Source organism: Nuphar pumila, chromosome 1 (genome assembly GCF_984573655.1).
Source record: "Nuphar pumila chromosome 1, dmNupPumi1.hap1.1, whole genome shotgun sequence".
Classification (NCBI taxonomy): Eukaryota; Viridiplantae; Streptophyta; class Magnoliopsida; order Nymphaeales; family Nymphaeaceae; genus Nuphar; species Nuphar pumila.
The window spans coordinates 9,465,604-9,485,487 of NC_143249.1; the positions used below are offsets into that span (position 1 = coordinate 9,465,604).

At 35.7% G+C, this 19,884-nt stretch overlaps 1 protein-coding gene across 3 annotated transcripts in view; it reads left to right on the forward strand.

The window, feature by feature from the left end:
• Positions 1-19,884, forward strand: part of LOC149847908 (vacuolar protein sorting-associated protein, putative (DUF1162)) — a 197,473-nt gene that overhangs the window by 132,928 nt on the left and 44,661 nt on the right. For 2 of the 3 annotated variants that reach the window (XM_090008160.1, XM_090008244.1), the window contains 15 exons: positions 110-323; positions 1,145-1,570; positions 1,654-1,931; positions 2,091-2,176; positions 2,252-2,338; positions 2,643-2,907; positions 3,011-3,436; positions 3,534-3,630; positions 3,741-4,078; positions 17,912-18,028; positions 18,374-18,541; positions 18,705-18,833; positions 18,968-19,057; positions 19,419-19,525; positions 19,614-19,762. In XM_090008160.1, coding sequence (XP_089864286.1) covers positions 110-323; positions 1,145-1,570; positions 1,654-1,931; positions 2,091-2,176; positions 2,252-2,338; positions 2,643-2,907; positions 3,011-3,436; positions 3,534-3,630; positions 3,741-4,078; positions 17,912-18,028; positions 18,374-18,541; positions 18,705-18,833; positions 18,968-19,057; positions 19,419-19,525; positions 19,614-19,762 — 2,977 coding nt within the window. The remainder of the gene's footprint in view (positions 1-109; positions 324-1,144; positions 1,571-1,653; positions 1,932-2,090; positions 2,177-2,251; positions 2,339-2,642; positions 2,908-3,010; positions 3,437-3,533; positions 3,631-3,740; positions 4,079-17,911; positions 18,029-18,373; positions 18,542-18,704; positions 18,834-18,967; positions 19,058-19,418; positions 19,526-19,613; positions 19,763-19,884) is intronic. The other variant, XM_090008196.1, reaches the window with a different exon arrangement.

A 19,884-nucleotide genomic window follows, 5' to 3' on the forward strand; every position in this document is an offset into this window, starting at 1 on the left:
GTATTATCATGACATCAGAACTTATACATACTATCCCTCATGTCAAGGTTCTTAGTCATGGTTTTTATTGTAATTAGTTCACCAAGGCATTTTGTTGGAACTTGTGTAGGATGGATTGTCTATCTCTGTTTATCCAATGTTAAAGATACAGAACGAAAGCGGGTTGACTTTGGAGGTACGATGTCGCCGGCCACAGGAAAGTGAAGATGAATTTGCTGGTGTTTTGCTAAGGAGTGGGGATACAATTGATGATTCTGTGGCAGCATTTGAATCTTTAAATATGTCTGGGCTTACAAAAAGGGTCTTGACTTCCTTAAGTCTGGGTAAGTGTTAGTATTGGGGTCATTTCTATCATATTTTCTCATCCATTTACATATTATGATGCTGCATTTGATCTTGTAACTTAAATTTGTCTTAGTTCTTTAATATAAGTAGTTCACTGGAACTAATTGTTGCACATTCTTTGCCAAATATTCATAACTCTTGGATTTTCATAAGCCTAAAGTCATATTCCTGTCAACTGTCAAGCAAGATTTCCATCTGGAAAATAATTTAAAGCGTTTTAATGCCTGCTGAAACTTATTGATTGTATGAACTCTTTTGTGCATACTGATTTTCTTTCAACTATTTAACTGGGAAGTGATTTACTGCTTTTGCAAATGAGTAAAAAAAAATTCTCAAGTTAAATACAAAAAAGGTGCAACAATGGCATGCTAGAGAAATGAATAAAGGAATGGTGACTGCTGTTATGATTTCAACAAGAGCCAAGGTAGTTTGAAACCAGAGATTTGAATGAGATGGATAAATGACAGTGTGCTCACCAACACTTATGTACTTGGATAAAACCAAAGAGCAGCATAAAATTATTTTATGATGCCTAATTTTTGTCCCTTTTTTGGAAGTGCTTGACATCCAAAATCATTTTTGAGGAATCATTTTATAATTCTGGCACATGGAGTGGATTTTGTCGCAACCCTCAGTCTATGAAATCTGAAAAAGCATCTGCCACAAAAGAAACTGAAATTGTCATGTTTCTGCTGTAGAAAATGATCTGTTGCGAGCTATTAATTTTTTATCTGTTATCTTTAAATATTTCTGTGTCCGTAAATTCTCAAGTCCATTTATCTGTAGAAATAACCTGCAGGAAATTTTCTTCTATCTATTCGACCTAAAGCAGCCGAGGTCTCTGAAGATCCCATCCATCCAGTTTCTGTAGAGTGGTCAGAAGATCTGAAAGGAGGAAAGTCTGTGTGTCTCTCCGGACTATTTGACAAGTTGAATTACCAGCTGAAGAAAGGATTTGGTGGTAAATCAGTGAAGACCACCTTCAGTACCATTAATTGTTGTATACAATCACAAGGGAGAACTGTTAGTAACTTTCATTTTCTTGTTCAAACCATTGGGAGAAATGTTCCTGTTTTTCGTCCTCATAAAGTGGGAGGTGTATCAGAGTTGAGGACATCTTCTATTGTGATTCAAGAGCAAAAGGAGATTTTTATTTTACCAACTGTTCAGGTTTACAATGTTCTTCAGTCAGAAATCCTCGTAACACTATCAGAAAATTTTGAAGGTGGTGATTGCTAAAGACTTTTTACTAGTGGCTTTAAAATTTGTGCAATATGGTCATAATAATAATGATCCCATTTTCTGCAGATGCACGCATAAATAAATCTTTTTCACATACCGGCAAACAGGCGACCATTGGATCTGGTTCAAGTGCTTGCTTTTTTGTAAATCCTTCCATTATATATTTTACATTTATTTTAACTGAATTTAATTTTAAGTGCAAGCCTGTAAACAGTGGTGATTTGGTCAAGAAGCTAAACAAGAATAAATCTGACCTTCACTATCTGGACATAGAATTAGATTTTGGTGGTGGAAAGTATGTTGCACATTTAAGATTGTCACGTGGAGATAGAGGCATATTAGAGGTAATTTTCTGACTACGTTGCCCTAATTAGAATATGATGATCTTTTCCCCTTTTTCTGTGGATTGAAATTGTGCTTGTTGACAAAAACATTCCCTCTGTTTCTATATTTTCTGTTTCCATGCAGGTTTTTGCAAATTTTACCTACTGTACATTTTGCAGGCTACCATTTTCACATCATATATTCTGAAGAACGGCACTGATCTTTCATTCTTCTGTTCTGATGCTAATAACAAGTCTATTTCAAGGTAGACACATTCTTTTTTGATACTTGAATGTTTTGTTTGTGTTATATATATGATGGCATGTATGATCCTTTGCAGGGGAGACACTACAAGATATTGGTCAACCTGCCCTTCTGAGCTTGGTTTTGTTTTGCCTCCTGGGTCTACGATATCATGGTTCTTTAAGTAAGAGCTGGGCAAAGTGTATCTTAAATTCAAGCCCCTGTGATTATAGTGGTCTAAAGTTTTCTTTTACCATCATATTTCTAGCAGTTTTTTATAATTTCGTTTATAATATCTTTTTTATAACTTTCTCTCACTTGCACTGATGTAAGTTATGTCCGTATCCATGTGTCTAGCAAATTATTATGATTGTGTTTGTAATGGATCAATTCTTATATCTTGCTTTCACTTGAATTAATTTAAGTTAATTATGTTGTGTCTGTGTCTGAGAAAGGTTAGGGCCTATGACTTGCATTTTCCATTGCAGATCCAATAAGGTCCGGCTCATGTGGTTGAAAGATAAAGTTAATGAAGCACCGCTTGATCTGGACTCACTGTCGGGCTTTGCAGAGACAGGTTCGGAAGCACTTTCAGAAACTGGAGTCAAGCATATTATGAAGTTTGGCATATCTTTGCAGCCAATCTTGTCTAAAGTAATTGTGCCATCACAATTAGTGCATATAGTACCAAGATATGTTGTTTTCAACGAATCAGAAGAGGATATCTTTGTGCGGCAATCTTGTGTTGACTCTGTAAGCATCTATTATGTATTAGATCCTTTACTTTATGTTCCTTCATTTTTGGACACTTCTTTTTTACCCTTTGGTTCAATTTTGTGCATGCTTTGTTTAAAAGGATGATGCAGATGGGGTTAAAGCTATCAGCGGTAACCAAAAAGCAGCATTGCAAATGCAGAGTTCAGGGAGAAGGGAAATTAGCATCATTGATACCATGTTTAGAATTCACAGGAAGGAAGATGATGATTCTTTGTTCTTCATCCAATTCCGTTTGAAACAGGATGAGTGGAGTTGGTCTGGACCAATCTGTGTAACGTCATTGGGGCATTTCTTCTTGAAGTTTAGAAGAACACCTGCTGCTTTTGGATATGATCAGCCAGATCATAGAACTCCCACTGAAAAGAACTTGACACGGGTTGGAACTGTTGATATTGCAGAAGAAGAGTCTACGCTAGTGATGCATTTCCGAATTCCTTCAAATATTACATTGCCTTATCGAATTGAGAATCATTTACATGGCGCAGCTATTATGTATCATCAAAAGGTTGCTGCTTTTTTCAATTCTTATTTTACTTTACATGAAGAAAATGAAAAATCTTCTTTCCATTTTCTGTACCGGTAACCATTTGGACCTTTTCCAGGGTGTGATGGATCCAGAAACTTTAGGAAGTGGTAGAATAGTTGATTATGTTTGGGATAACTTCAGTTTGCCACATATATTGATTGTACACATAGCTGGTATGTGTTATTGGCCTCTTAAATTTCTTTATTGTCGCTTCTGTTAGTTTTCTTCAAACAAATCTCTCTGATGCAAAGCCACATCCATGTGTTGAATGTTTTTATGTCAGATATGCATCTTGAGCGTGAAATCAACATAGATAAGCTGTCTACCTGGAAGCCTTTTTATAAAATAAGGCAAACAAAAGGTTTGATATTGCATTCCCTACATGATAGAGGTGTTAAAGATGCAAAAAGGGCTGGACATGAAGCATCCTCACCAGGAACAGAAATATTTAAACTTGGATATAAAGTGTATGCAGATGGTTCACAGAGAGTATTACAAATTCGTGAGCTGGTTGATAATTCCAACAGAACAAATTCATTTCTCCATTATTCCACTCCACATAAGAAATTTCAGCTCAGAATGTCATTCTTTGGAATTCGCTTGCTTGAGGACCATAATCAGGCAAGATTTATCTAAACTATAATCCCTTGGAGTCTCGTCATATTTATAGAGTACATGCCACAATTTCTTTGATCTTGATATCTTAATACATGCATGTTGTAAGTTGTAACTATTTTTTAATGACAGGAAATCCTATTAACTCCATGCTTATTATTATTATTTGCATTTCATGTTTGTTTATTAAAATAAAATAATGCCTCTAATTATCCTGATCCTAAATGCCTTGCACCTTTGCATTATAATCGGCTCTCAAAATTCTATCTATAATTTGTCACTTTTAAACATTACTCTTTGATGCTTGCATGATGGCTTTTTTACAGCTGTGCTGATCTTCTTGTAAGAAAAAGCTCCAAATATATGTTAGCATGACCCGAGGGGGATCTTCTCTTGACCAAGTAACCTGCCCATTGTCACAGGGATTCGGCTAGCAGGGTGCCGCACCCGCGTCGACGCGACTCGACGCGGGAGCGGGTGCGGGTGCGGCACCGGGTGCGGTCAACCCGATCTTGGGTGCGTTGACCGCACCCAGGATCATTTAGGTCCATTTTTTTTTTGGATTTTTTTTTTAAAAAAAATTTCCCTATGAAATGGGCTGCGGAATTTTTTTTTTAAAAAAAATCTGCTGACAACTACTGACAACTGCTGCTCCTGCCTTTTGAAAATCCTTCTTTTTCGTAAAGGATTTTCTTTCTCCATAATAAATGATATTGATGGTGGTAGCCTTGCTCTCTCTCCATAATAAATGATAATGATGGTGGTAGCCTTGCTAATCCTTCTTTTTCGTAAAGGATTTTCTCTCTCCATAATAAATGATAATATGATGGTGGTAGCCTTGCTGGCTATTAGCATTCACTGTTCTCCTGACGAACTATTCTCCTGACGAGATGGGTGCGCTATCGTGTAGTTGTATATAAAATGAAATTTGAAAAAACCCGCGTCGGGGGAACTCCCTGACGAGATGGGTGCGCTATCTTCAACGTCGACGCGGATGTGGGTGCTAGTTGGTTATGTTTTTATGGGGACAGAGTGTATAACGTAATCAAAGGTCCAAAATCTGGTGTACAAAATGCACCAGTAAGAGCCCTCAAAAGGGTCCCAACTAATCGTGGCCATTTACTAAAGGCCCTGAACATGCCCAAAGCAAGATGATAGAAGTCAGAACCAGTGAACTGATGGGCCGGTAGTTGGGATACTCCATTTGGTTGTGCCACTGTTTTAGAGTCTAATCCCTCCAAACAAACGCTTACATATTTTTACATTTCCTACGTCTTCAACGATATATATATATATATATATATATATATATATATATATATATATATATATATATATATATATATATATATATTTACATTTTTGCCCCTGCCGCACCCCGCACCCGGGTTTTTTGGAAGTGCCGAATCCCCGCACCCGCACCCATGTGACATAGCCTGCCCATAGTGTTTTTTGCAGTTGAAGCCTTTGCCCCTTTCTAATAAATCTGGTACTCGTAGATGTCCAGAACTGCCTCAAGAAGGAATAGGAAGAGAAAGAAGGTGTTGCTGATGAACTGTTTTCCAATGGGGATATTGTGTGATGGGCTTTTTTTTTTTATAAAACATGACATACAGTCCATATACAATAAGGAAACTGATAAAAAGAGATACAGAAATAGGAAGGTACATAAATAGGAGAGTTGCCTGTAAAGTCAGGCTCTCTGAATATTGGATCTGGGTCCCATATCCAGATCCTACTGGTGTTATCTCTTAATAGCCTCCCTCAAGTTGTACGTTGTAATCACCATAGACAACTTGGACTTTAAATACCAAAATCTTTGCTTTGTCAAGCCTTTTGTAAAAAGATCTGCTATTTGATTTTCTGAACCAATGAATCTTCAACTTCACCATCTCCAATTTTACTTCAGATGAAGTGCTGATCAATCTCTATATGTTTGTTTTTTCCATGATGCATAAGGTTTAATGAAATCATTATGGTACTTTGATTGTCACAAAATAAAACTGATCTAGGGACTGTCTCATCCATTTCGTGTAGCAAATTTCGTATCCACGTCAACTTTGAAGCTGCTACTGTCATGCCGGTGTTTTTCCTCTGCTAATCCATTTTGTTGAGGAGTATTTGCACAATATCTTTAATGTGAAATCTCGTTTTCTTTCAAATAATTTTTTAAATCATTAGACAAGTATTCATATTCAAAAAATGAGTGTAGCTGAGCTGCGTATGCTTAGATGGATATGTGAAAATACAATAAAAGATAAGTTTCAGAACGAGGAGATACGTAAGAAGGTAGGCATTGCATCCATTGAAAATAAGATGAGAGAGAATCGTTTACGGTGGTTTGGACATATTCGGCGAAGGCCTAATGATGCTCCAGTTAGAAGGATGGAGAAATGGGAAAATATATTAGTTAAAAAAGGTCGGGGTAGGCTTAGGAAGACTTGGATGGAGATGATAGGAAAGAATATGAATGCTTTGAACCTCACCGAGGACATGTCATTGGATAGAAATGATTGGAGGAGAAGGATTCATGTGGAGGACCCAGATAGATTTTCTTTTTTGGTTCATATCGCCGATCCCAATTGTTTTGGGATGAAGGCGTAGTTGTTGTTATTGTTGTATTAGACAAGTATTCGTCCCTTAAATTTGATCGAAAAATGATAATGTTGGTTTGAAATTGGTTTTGCACAATCTTGTGAAATTCTTTAAAACATGAACAAACTTTAGATTTTTGCCTAAGGAAATAGATCCAAGTATACCTAGTATAATCATATGAATACAACATAATAAGAGAGCCCTCCCTTTGATTTGATTGGAGTTGATCCCTATACATCCGAATGCACAAGTTCAAAGGGTTCGATAGAGATAAAAGTTCTAGAACCAAAAGGAATTTTCTTCATTTTTCTAAGAATACAATCATTACATTTGAACTCTTTCATACAAGTCTTTGAAAAAAGGAAAAAGAGCCAATTTAGATACATTTGGATGGCCTAATCTTTGATGCCATAAGGATATATCTTTGTCCTTAACAAAATTGCAAAAACAATCTTTAGGTAAATGAAGAAAATCTATGTAGTAGAGATTCCCTCTCATATGACCTCCCCCAATCAGCTTCCTTGACTGGTGATCCTGCACCCAACATTTTTTTGATGAGAAGAAAACCTCATACCTATAATTTGAGATTTGTGAAACTGAAAACAAGTTTAGATCGAGTTTTGGAACAACTCTAACTTTAGGAACTTGAATTTTTTTCGAAATATTGGTGAATATTCCAATACTTTTTATTTCTAAATTGATTCTATCGGTAGTAAAAACACAAGAATTATGAAAGAATTTTGTGCATTCAGATAAAAGAGATTCTAACATGGTCATGTGAAAGAAGGCACAAGAGTCAAGAATTCAAGAGAGCGTACCTGGATGAGAAGAGGTAGATACAATGGCACTAGAAGTAGATGCGGAGGTGGATGATGTCTTAAGGAATAATTGTAATGCTTCCATTAGATGAAGAATCCTTAAGATTTTCTCCGTTTATGCTAGCAGTTTCACTCTTTTTAGGAGTCTCTTCAACAATGACCACCTTCCTTTTGAGCTTAGGGCGATTCGGTTTTATGTACCCCGTCTCTTGACTAAAGTGGCAAATTATCTTCCTTCTTCTTCCTCCATTGTTATTTCTCCAAAATTTAGGGTGTTTATTTTAAGGAAATGAGCTCCTTTAAAAGTATTCATCAAATCACCAACAATGGGCACTCAAAAGAGTTTTACCAAAATACCAAAATGAATACGCAAAAAACTACAAAAGGGTTCACTCACAAACACCTACTAAATGGGTTCAAGAACAAGCGATAAAAAAGTGATTTTATTGATCGTCACACACACAAAAAGTAATGCATGGAGTGGGGGCTATGCCCCATATTTATATACAAAAGAGAAGACTCATAGAGAGTCGTTAGAGTCCCAATTAGAGTTACCGGAATCACCATAGGCAGTGGGGAAGTGCGTTTCGGAAGCGTGAAATGTCGCACTTTCGAAACGTGCTGGGTAGCACACAAAAAAATTGGGAAGCGTGCTTTCCTTTTATTTTTATTTTTATTTTTATTTTTATTTTTTTTCTCTTTTTTCGCTTCCCCCTTGCTTCCTAGGTCACTTTCGGTTCGCTTCTTAGGTCGCTTCCGAAACGATTCCTAGTTTACTTCTAAGTCGTCCCATGCTTCCCGTTTCCTAAAATTTTGAAAGTGCCTCGCTTTTCAATTTCACTTCCCGTTCTCGCTTCCTTGACTGGCAACTCTGATCCCAATGGCTCTAAATAGTGTTGTTGGGATCCCAACGTATTGACTAGTCAACATGTTGACTACTTTAATACTAACTGGAAAAAAAAATACAATCCTAGTTACTTCCTATTTTGTAATATCTCATAAATTTTCCTATATTTCTAAGCTCAAAAATATAATTTTTATTACATAATTCTATTTAAAATATCGAAATTATGGGAAAATTATTAAATATGGCTGACGTCAATGGGGGACTAGACCAGATCCAGGGCCCATTGAAGATATCTAATATGATAAGTAAAACATGTAAAATTTATTTATTTTTAACTTTTAAATTTGAGCAAAATTCAGGTTAAATTCATGAGTTAAATTGATTCAAGACTATAGTTAAATCCATTTTGAATCATAGATCTCGTAGGAGATCTGGTTTGTCGAATTTGGATATGGGTTGGTTCAAAAAATGCATTTTTCAAATTTGACAGGCCTCTATTTTGGGTCTTTTTCAATTTGGATCAGGGTCGACCCGTTCTATTTACTTTTGGGTTGACGTTAATATGGATCTGGACCTAGTCCAGGATCCATATTGACTAGTGCCTTGTATGGTCTGAGATCCAAATGGATATGGATTTAGATCATGGGTTCAATCTAGACCCATAATCTATCTATACCTTTTTAAAACAAATGAATTTAAACTTTAAGAAACATATATATATATATATATAAGTAAAATATATATTTGTATATTAAAGAGGTTATGATAAGGTAGAGGGTAGAACTCTACCCCTAATCAACTAGAAGGGGGCATCACCCCCCTAATGAGGGAAACCTCCCTCATTATAAAAAGAGGGATTAATCCCCACTCAAAAATAGTGAACTGAAAAAAAAAAGAGAAAAGAGAGAGAGAGAGAGGTAAAAAAAAAGAAAAGAGAGAAGGAGGAAACAAGAGAGGGAGAAAGAGAAGGTGCAACGTGTACCTCCTCAACGTCAACACCATCAACTTCTTCTTCGCCTTCTAACTTCTTTTTCGCGAGTCTTCAAGACAAGGTACGAGATTCTCTCTATTCCGATGAGTGGGAAGATTAGTGTGAATTGAATCAAGTATGGGTTTGAAGAGAAATCAAATCTGTATATTTTCATACAGATTTATCAATGTTATTAAATCTGGAATTACGTTGATGGAGTCGATTTTCTTTTCAGCGTATATATATGCTGTTAGTCTAGGTGTCAATTTTTTTAGCAAAGACAATTTTTTTTTCAAAAGTCTGAACCTGCGTTTTTATTTTTGGTTGAGGTTTTAACTAGTTATGATTTTTAAACATAACTTAGTATGAAATTAATATGCGTGTGGGAGTTGACTGAAGCTGTCCAGATTTATTTCACTGTGCTGTATTAATTAAACCTGTGAAATTTCTGCTTGATTTGCGTGTTCAGGCATCAAGGTTTGATCCTTGGAAGTATGTGTGCTGTGTGCACATGCACAAAAAAAAATGTATATAGAAACTGGTACGTGGTGTGTGCCATGCATACCCACATGAATCTGGTTTGTGAATTGTGCTGTGTTTTGTAAGTATTTTGCAGCATGTTTTTAAATCTGATTTTGTTTTGCAATCTGCAGAAATAGAAATAAGCATTTAACCATGTTAGTTGCAAACAGTTTCAATGCAAACTGGTTCAGATCACTCTTAGACGGAAAAAGTATTTTCTGCTGTTAGTTCTTTACTGTTTTTTTTTACTGTGTAAAATTTTTAATGATCATGTAAAACTGTTTGCTACTGCATGTGCTTAGAACCCATCAGGTTCGAGTTCTTGAATTCTCTTGAATTTTCAGATCTGGATGGGATCTCTGAATCTGAAATATATATACATATATATCAGTCGACATATATATATATATATATATATATATATATATATATATATATATATATATATATATATAATGTGCAAAACAGCTAGAGTATGTCTATCGATCAGATATGCATGTCGACACATCTAGATCTGATTTTCAGAAATACACGTTGACACATATAGATCTGATTTTCAGAAATGCACATTTGCGCACATAGATCTGAATTTCAGAGGTGTGTACGTCACTCTCTTATAAACTGATTTACAGTTTGCTCAAGCACACTTAAAACTGATTTTTTTAGCATTGAACAAGCACAATACTGATCATGTTATTCGTGCTGTTCCGAATGTTCAATTCCTTTTTTGGAACCACAAAATTAGTTGGCCTTGGATAATCAGTTATATATGAACCGAATGAGTGCTGCAATTTGGTTTGTGTGGATATTTAACTAAACCTGATTCTAAGTGAAAGTTGGGCATGCTATAAAAAATTAGATTTCCTGGCATGTCACAAAAATCTGATTTCATGCATATAAAAGGAATTTGGTTGGAATTCAAGTTAGAATCTGAATATTTTTAGTTACTTGAAACTCTGATATGCTTGTTTCAATGTGCATTTGCTTAATGTGTTATGAATAAGCATTGATGTGGTATTGTGAACTCCAACTTGAATATATTTGTGTGAACCTTGTTCACTGAAATTTGCAATGTCATTCAATTGAATAGTGGTTATGTGTGAGGCACTTATGGGCCTTTAGAGGCCAAGAGCATGTGTTGCTCTTAAGGTAGTGAAACTGTAAATGCATTGCAAAATGATTTCTGAAAATTGTTTCTAAATTAATTACATTGTTGAATTGATGGGGCAAGAGCCAAAATTTGTTATTGTATGTGGATTTGCATAACTGTTCTTGTGTAAAGACCTTTGATAAATTATAATGGTAAAAGAGACGAAACAGTGTAATAATTTTCTTCCCTAATGTCCCTCTGAAAGTGTGAGAACCTTGGATGACTGTCGTGGGGGACCGTAAGGATACTAAACACCGTGTGCATTTGTTGTCTTTAAGAACTCGATGTGTGGTTCGTATTCCCAGCTACGGTTGTAGGGAACTTTCAACCACTTTGCCTGACGGTGGTGTTATTGACTCAACTGTAGTAATTAGTATATCAAGAAAGTGACGTCAATGGTTGTGGATTTTCATTGATGTCTCGGCATTATGTGAGGATTCCTAATGTTCCGATGAATGATGAGGATTCTTGATATCGATCGGGGAATAAATGTGGAACCTAGTAAGTAAAATACAAATTATGTTATGATTGAGAACTTCCTTGAACTTCGAGAACTTTACCCATTTTGAGTATCTGCAGGTTGGTAAGAAAGTGAAAATTAAATTTGTGTGCATTTAAATAGGGACATGCATGAAAAAACAATTCTGATAATTAACTTAAAGGGTTATTCATGCATGTTGCATTGATCCATGCATCCTTGATTGTTTAACATTAATTTCATGCAATCTCTAAATGCTTAATTTAGCATGAAATTATTGAATGCTTGCTTAGATGATAAGTTGTTGCCTGTTATTTCTCTTGAACTTGTGCTTGATTTATTTTATGCTATTTTTCTCAGTGTTGGAAAGTTAGAGGATTTCGTATGAGGACTTCGGTTCTTACTCATTTTCTGAAAATGTTTTTCAGGCATTGAGGCTCCGTGATGAGAGAGACTGACTGGATGGAGGACTAGAGGCTTGTGATCTAGTGGCCCGGGTTCTGCTGTGCACAAGATGGAATAAAGTTGATTTTGAATTTATGAACTCTCTTGACTTATTTAATTAAATAAGTGAAGTTTAATTCATAGTTTAAATTGACTTTATGTTTGAAATAGTTGATGGATTGGGAATATTAAATTTGTAATGTGCCCCGGTCCTTGAGAGGTTTTTCGCAATGGTTTAAAAAAAATTGCATTTTTCGAGGGTCAGTTTGGGGTCATTATATAGCTAACATTATATATATATATATATACATTTATTTTTAACACTACCCTCAAAGTTACAGTTGGATAACCAAAAGTTTGTCCAAGAGAAAGTAAAATCTAGAGCCAGCGAGAGGTTTAGTGAAGAAGTCTGCCTATTGATATTCAGAAGTAACGTAGGGAAGGTTGAATTTGTCGTGTATGAATTCTTCTTGTACATTAATGACAATCCATCTGAATGTGTTTGGTTCGTTCATGGAAGGTTTGATTGCTAACAATGTAGATGAAACTTTTGTTGTAACAACAAAGTTGTGGTGCTCCCTCACTTTGAACTCCCATGTCAGCCAACAACCTCCTTAGCCAGATCATATTCATAGTGGTTGTTGTCATGACTCGATATCCTGCTTCAGTTGAAGAGAGAAAAACTTTTTGTTGCTTCTTGTACCTTTATGAAATCAACGAGTCACCTAAAAATATACAAAAACCTGTGGTTGAGTGTCAGTTATTTGGATCACCTCGCATCAGTATAAGCAAGTAAATCTAAGATGGAAGAAGCAAATAAAAAAAGTCCTCGAAAAATAAAAGTTTTGATATATCTAATAATACACAAAACTGCTCCCATATGAATAATGGTAGGAGTATGTTGAAACTGACTCGTTGTGTAAACTACATGCGCAATGTTAGGCCTCGTAATTAAGAAATATGACAGTGCCCCGATAAGTTGTTTGTAAGGTATTGGGTTTTCGAGTGGTTTCTCATAATCAATCTTCATTTTGACATTGACAACTTCAGAAGTGTCAACCTTATCAATTGAGATACTTGACCTAGCAACAATATCTGAAGCAAATTTAGATTGAGTTAGTAAATATCCTCTAGAAGAATAAACAACTTCTACATCAAGAAAAAGTTTCAGAAATCCCATACCAGTCATTTCAAAATGAGTTTTAAGAAGCCTTTTAATATGTTCAACTCCATGTTTATCACTTCTAGTGATGATCATGTCATCCACTTAGAGTTGAAGAATAATAATACCTTTATTAGAAGTCTTAACAAACAAAGATGTATCAGTTAGATAAGATTGAAATCCAATATTAAGTATAACTTGACTAAACCTTGTAGTATAAGCCTCTTTCTCTGTGGCCTTCCCCAACAACTTTCCTGACTAGCGTTCTTGCACTCAATAACCATACGAGTTGAAGGAAACATTACACCCATAGTCAAATATTTGAGAAACTGATAAAAGATTTAAATTCAGTTTATAAATATATCTAATTTTTGAAATAAAAAATCTTTTGAAATGTTTTCAAAGTTCCCTATTTCTTTATCTCAAGAGATGTTCCATCAACAGTAAAAATATTTGATCCACTTGAGTTATGGCATTCGAATAATATATCACCATTTTGTGTCATGAAAAGATGTACTTGAGTCAAAAAGCCAAAGAGATTTACTAGGATCGAAGAAACCGAATTTAGAGACCGTGGCTTCAGTTGATGAGGATGCTCCCTTGAGTAGAGGTTAAAGAGCCTCCACTAACTGTGTCAAGGACATGTTTCCAATAGACGAATCTTGTATAATTTTTCCATTACTTGACTCTTGTGGAGGTCCAACAATGACAATCTTCTTCTCATAAGGTTTCTTCAATTTAGGACAATATGTTTTTATGTCCCGGTTCATGACAATAATAGCAAATAAGTTTCTTTCTTTCAAACTCATTGCCTAAGGGCCTTTCTTCACTTGGCCTTCCATAGTGTGGTAATTTGTAGGTACGAACATAACTTTCCGGTCTACATACGGCTAGGACCGAGTCATCATTACTCTTAGAGATTTACTTTTTAAGCCTATTCTCTTTCATACTTAATTCTTCAATAGTGTCTTCTATTGAAGGAACTTTCCCTCGATGGAGAAGAGCGGATTTGGAGGATTCAAAATCCGATCTTAAACCATTAATGAATTGATAAAAATGCTACACGTTTATTTGATTTTGACGGAGTTCAATGTCTTTCGGACAATGCCACTTTGGCTCAAGAAGAACACATTCTTTCCATAGTTCGGATAAGGCATTAAAGTATTCTCTAATGCTTTTCTCTCCTTGAGTCATATTTCGTATCTTGTCTTGCAAGTTGCACACATGTGCAATATCTTTAAGAGAATACATTCTCTTAAGATAATCTCATGCGTTATTTGCATGTTCAAGTTTAGCAAGACTTGAACATTTTTTAATGTTAACGTTACTAATGAGCCAAAACATAATCTTGGCATGCCCCATTCTCCACTCCCACTTTTTTTCGTAAGCGAGCCTTATTTTTCTTAACCTTTGTAAGAGGTACCTCTTTCTCACCTTCAACTTTAGTGAGAATTAGTTTGGGTTCTGAACCGGTCTCATCCACTAATCCCCACAACCTTTTTCTCCACATGAGATGCTTTATAATCGAAGCCCATGTTACATAGTTATAATCATTGAGCTTGATGGGCTTTATGGTAACATTTTTGTTATCCATTTTTAGAAAGGTAAAAGCAAAGAGAAGACAAGAGAGGAGAGAAAGAAGAGAGGAAAGAAAAAAGAAGGTAGAGACTACAGATACTCCACCACCAAGTAAGCGTCACCAATCAAGAGCGTGGACACTCCTTCACCAAGCAAGCACCACCAATCAATATCTTGAAATACGATCACAACCTTACTAGCACTCAAATAAGAGCTTTAACACTTTCAAATTTGGAGTGGCACACCTCCCATTGTATCAAAAAAGTTTCAGCTTGATCACCAAGCTCTGATACCATATGTAAGGAAATGAGTTCCTTCAAAAGTATTCACCAAATCACCAACAATGGACACTCAAAAGAGTTCCACAAAAATACCAAAATGAACACTCAAAGAACCACAAAAGGGTTCACTCACCAACACCCACTAAATGGGTTCAAGAACAAGAGATAAAAAATAGTGATTTTATTGATTGTCACACTCACAAAACGTAATACATGGAGTGGGGGCTATGCCCCATATTTATACACAAAGGAGAAGACTCATAGAGAGTCGTTGGAGTCCCAACGGTTCTATATAGAGCCGTTGGGATCCCAATAGAGCCGTTGGGATCCCAATGACTCTATTGTATTGACTAGTCAACATGTTGACTAGTTCAATACTAACTGAAAAAATAAAAATCTAATCCTACTTACTACCTAGTTACATTCTATATATATACATATAAATATATATATGTACATTTATTTTTAACATTTATATACTCTAACATTGTTGTCGGGTCTTGATACGGCGAGAACCTCCTCACTTGCTTTAGACATGCCGAATCGAGTCTCGACTTGACACACCTCTCCAAGTGCATCATCAAGAGAGGTGGCATTGGTCTTATTCAAAATGTTAGACCTAACTTTCTCAAACTCGGGTCTTAACTCGAAAAGAAAGGTAAACAATCTTAAGGTCCATGCTATTTAGGAACCAATAGAGAATTTGAGCAATTTCGGCTTTCCAATCTTCCACCTTAATGTTGAAATCTTTGAGTGCTTTCTCTTTTTCCTCATCACTATGGGCTTTGATTTGATCACCATCCCTTTTGGTGAGTATGAGCTATGGTTCACATATGGTACCACTCACATACCCCTATAGCTTTTTGCCTTTGATATGATGCTCCATGGCGGTGGCCCACATTAAGCAGTTGGAATCATTTAGCTTGAACGTGATCATCGTCATGGATTTTTATTTTTGCCCATCTTGATTGAGAGAAACAAAGGACCAAGTATTTTGAAGGATCTTTCTTGTTGCAACCACTATCTTTGAGGAAGCTTTACTCAATCCCAATACCATGTAATGAAAAGTGCGGAAGTACAATACACAACCCAATAAGGGTAAATAACAAACAAAAGAGTGCACACACACTTAGTCCGCCAAGGGACAATACAATCAAGTGAACACAACAAAAGCCACTAAGGGCAAGAACAAAACATAAAAAATATGTTCTTCTCACTTGGAGAATGCTTTAGAAAAGCATTGAAGAATTACATGGAGAGTGCCTTTAAATAAGCACTTGAAGACACAAAGGGGCTGGTCCATCTAGTCGTTGGACCAGCCCAACAACTATAAAAAAAAAGAAAAATACAAAAACAAGGAAAAATATAAGAAAGAAAAAGACAGGTCAGTCCCTAATGGACTGACACCTATTACAAGAGAAAGGATTGAAATACCCCTGATCGGTATTTCAGTTTACAAAACAGAAATATATATATATATATATATATATATATATATATATATATATATATATATATATATATTTCACTGTCACCAATATAGCCAATATTTTAAAAATATCGCGATATTATCGGCTAGTTCAAGGTAGCCGATAATATCAGGAATATATCGCGATATTTTCAAAATATCGCCAGAAACAAAATATCACGATATTATCGTGACAATATCGCGATATTTTTTGAGAAAAATTCTTTTTATTTTATTTTAAGTTTGCATTACCTATTTTTTTGTTTGTTTTATATTTTAAAATGTTTAAAACATGTTTATTTATATTTTTGAAAGAAAAAATAATGCAAAATTTATTATTTTCTTAGCTTTTTTGTTGTTATTTATATTTTTTTTCAATTTTTTAAACTCCCAAGATATTCCCGAGATTTATCAACTTCTGAAAATCTCTTCGAGAAATACCCTCACCGAGAAAGTACCTTTAACGATACAAGTGACATAATTTAACAGCTCCAAGATGTCAAGTAATATTCTATGTAGTCAAAACTGCACCTAGTTGTTTTAGGAACAAGCCTGGTGCCTAGGCCTAGGCATCTAGTCGGTGGACTAGGTTTGGACAGACTAGTGGGTGCCTAGGCTAACTAGTCGAAGACTAGTCTGTCCCTGCCTAGTTGGGGACAGACTTGTCGCCATTATTATTTTTTTCTTGTATATAAAGGAAAAGGGGAAAAGAGAAGGGTTCCTTTCTCTCTCTCTCTCTTTGATCACGCTGAGAAAGAGGAGGAGAGAAATAGTATGCCTCCTTTCTCTTCTTCCTCTCAGCCCCCACCCCACCTCCCACTCCCCTTTTTTTCTTCTTTTTTTTCTCTGTTTTCTTATTCTTCCTCCTCTCGGTCCCTTTCCTGTTTCTTCTTCTTTTTATCCTATGGATTTAAACAGTCTATGTTTCTGTTTGGAGGCTTCAAAAATCTGATTTTCTATAATAAAAAAACGTGCATGCTTGGTTTGAGATGACCAATTTTGGATACACTACATACTTTTTTGGGTATTAGACAACTCTATTACATTTTAGAAAAGTCATGAATACCCTCATGGAATAGGCCATGGCCCATGCTACAGAAAAAGTTCTGTGTGAAACAAAAGCATTATGTATAGTATAACAAAGTTAGCCAAACTGGCTTCAGTAGCATTCAGTGCAATCTAGAATAGATTTTTGTTAATATGAATTGTGGTTTTATTCCTAATATCGCACGTAGTGCAATGGGATACAAGCGACCAGACTATTTCTCAGGAACTAACATAATAACATGCATATTTAAATCTAATTGAAGGACTAGAATGTTTGTGCCAGGCAAAGAATGATAGTATATCTATGTAACTTAATATGTTCAAAACACCAAATATTGTTTGTATGTCATTAGGAATTTTTGCTTCAGTTATAATTTGTAGGTTCATGCTTTTTGCTGTGCTGTGTTACACAGACCAGAATAATGGAAACCTTTTGGTGTTTCTTTTATAGCTACTAACATGTTTTAAAATTTTTAAAGGATGTAGAAGAAAATGAGGCATCAGGTTATGTGGCATTTCTTCAAGCAAGAATCGAAAATGTATATGTGGATTCTATATTTGCAGAGCAACGTAGTTTCAATCAGATCAGAGTTCAGGTACTGATGTAAACGCCAATTACTCAACCCAACTGGGACTTGTGTGGCTTTGCCCCAAACTTAGGAGATACAAAACCCACTGCAAACAGGCAGGATGAAGCAACCTGTCAAGTATGCATGGATCAGAGTTCCAATAAACTGCTATCAGGATATGGCTACACTTGTCCTAGTCGCTACCTGGTGGTTGATGGTTCTCTACTTTAGACATTTCCACCCCAATCATTGCCCATAATTGTATGTAAATGGCATTATATTGGAGCTGTGGGCAAATGATATTTGGTATTCTTTTCATATTTCTCCATTCTATGACGCTTCCTGTAAACTTTCAATTGTCTGTGTGATCAGTCACTGAACGTGGATGAAAAATGGCAAGGAGCTCCTTTTGCAGCAATGCTTCGGAGAAACCAGCTAGACAGCAACGACATGAATGATTACATCCTTAACATTCTCATCATTTTTCATTCTGGAAATTCGAGCATTACCGAAGTGAAATATTGTTCAATTGTTGTGTTGGTATGCTTGTATTCTAGAGATGTTGCTTTGAAGTGTTGCATCTTGCATCACCTTTTCTGGCATTTGGCATTAATGTTTAGGATGTTAATTCAGATAAATACTTTTGGTGAAAAAGAATTCAAAATATGCTAATTTACTTATGTAGATTGCATTCTATTTGCAGCCTTTGGATTTGAACCTTGATGAGGAGACATTGATGAAGCTTGTGCCATTTTGGCGAACATCTCTTAGTGATCCAAATAGTAGAAGGCAGCAGATTTACTTTAAATACTTTGAGATTCACCCTATTAAGGCATGTCCAGTGTTTTGTAGGTTTCTTAGGTCTTACACATTGTGTTGTTTCTTATTATTTATATTGTAGCCATTGTATCGTAGTGTTATTTTTTGCTAATGCAATCTTGGCATTGTGTGTGACATACCATGAAGATTATAGCCAGCTTTCTTCCTGGGAATACAAATCTGAGTTATAGCTCGTCACAAGAAGCCTTGAGGTCCTTACTGCATAGCGTTATAAAGGTGTGGTATAAATTTGTGTATGAACCTTGCATCTTTATGGAAATTTAGCCTTGATATTTTGGGACATAAATGGGTCAGAATTATTACCCAGGATGGAGACTCCCAACTGGATCTGGCTTATATTAATTTTACTTTCAGATTCATAATCAGATTCAATAATGAGAACCTGCACCTGATCCAACTAGTTGGAGGATTGGATCTGGGTTTCCAGATCTGGCTAATTGGGTTTGTCAGTCAGTCAGATACCTGACCCTGTGGCATCCCTATGGATAAAATGTTAGCTTTTGTTTATGAATATGTACTCTCCATGTTATGCTAAGACGTTCAGGCTTTTTGTCCTTTTTTCCCTCTCCTTTTTTAGATCCCAACTGTAAAGGCTGCAGTAGTGGAACTGAATGGTGTCCTGCTGACCCACGCTTTATTGACAACTCGTGAATTGTTTATCAAATGCATGCAGCATTATTCATGGCAAGTTTTTGCTTTAGTTTTCCATATTTTTTATTTTTCTTTTAATTAAACATATTGCTGTATTTTGTGATTTATGTGCTTTTGACAGGTATGCAATGAGGGCTGTCTATATTGCTAAGGGCAGTTCTTTGCTGCCTCCTTCATTTGCTGCAATCTTTGATGACTCAGCATCATCATCTCTCGATGTATTTTTTGATCCATCAAGCAGCTTGCACAATCTACCTGGACTCACTATAGGTGCATACTAGTCATGTTTGTCTTCCTAAATTTAATGAAATTAACTGCTAGTGTCATTTTCTTTGCTGTCATCTCTTTGATTGTCTTTTATATGCTTCTCAGTGCTGTTATTTGATATGATG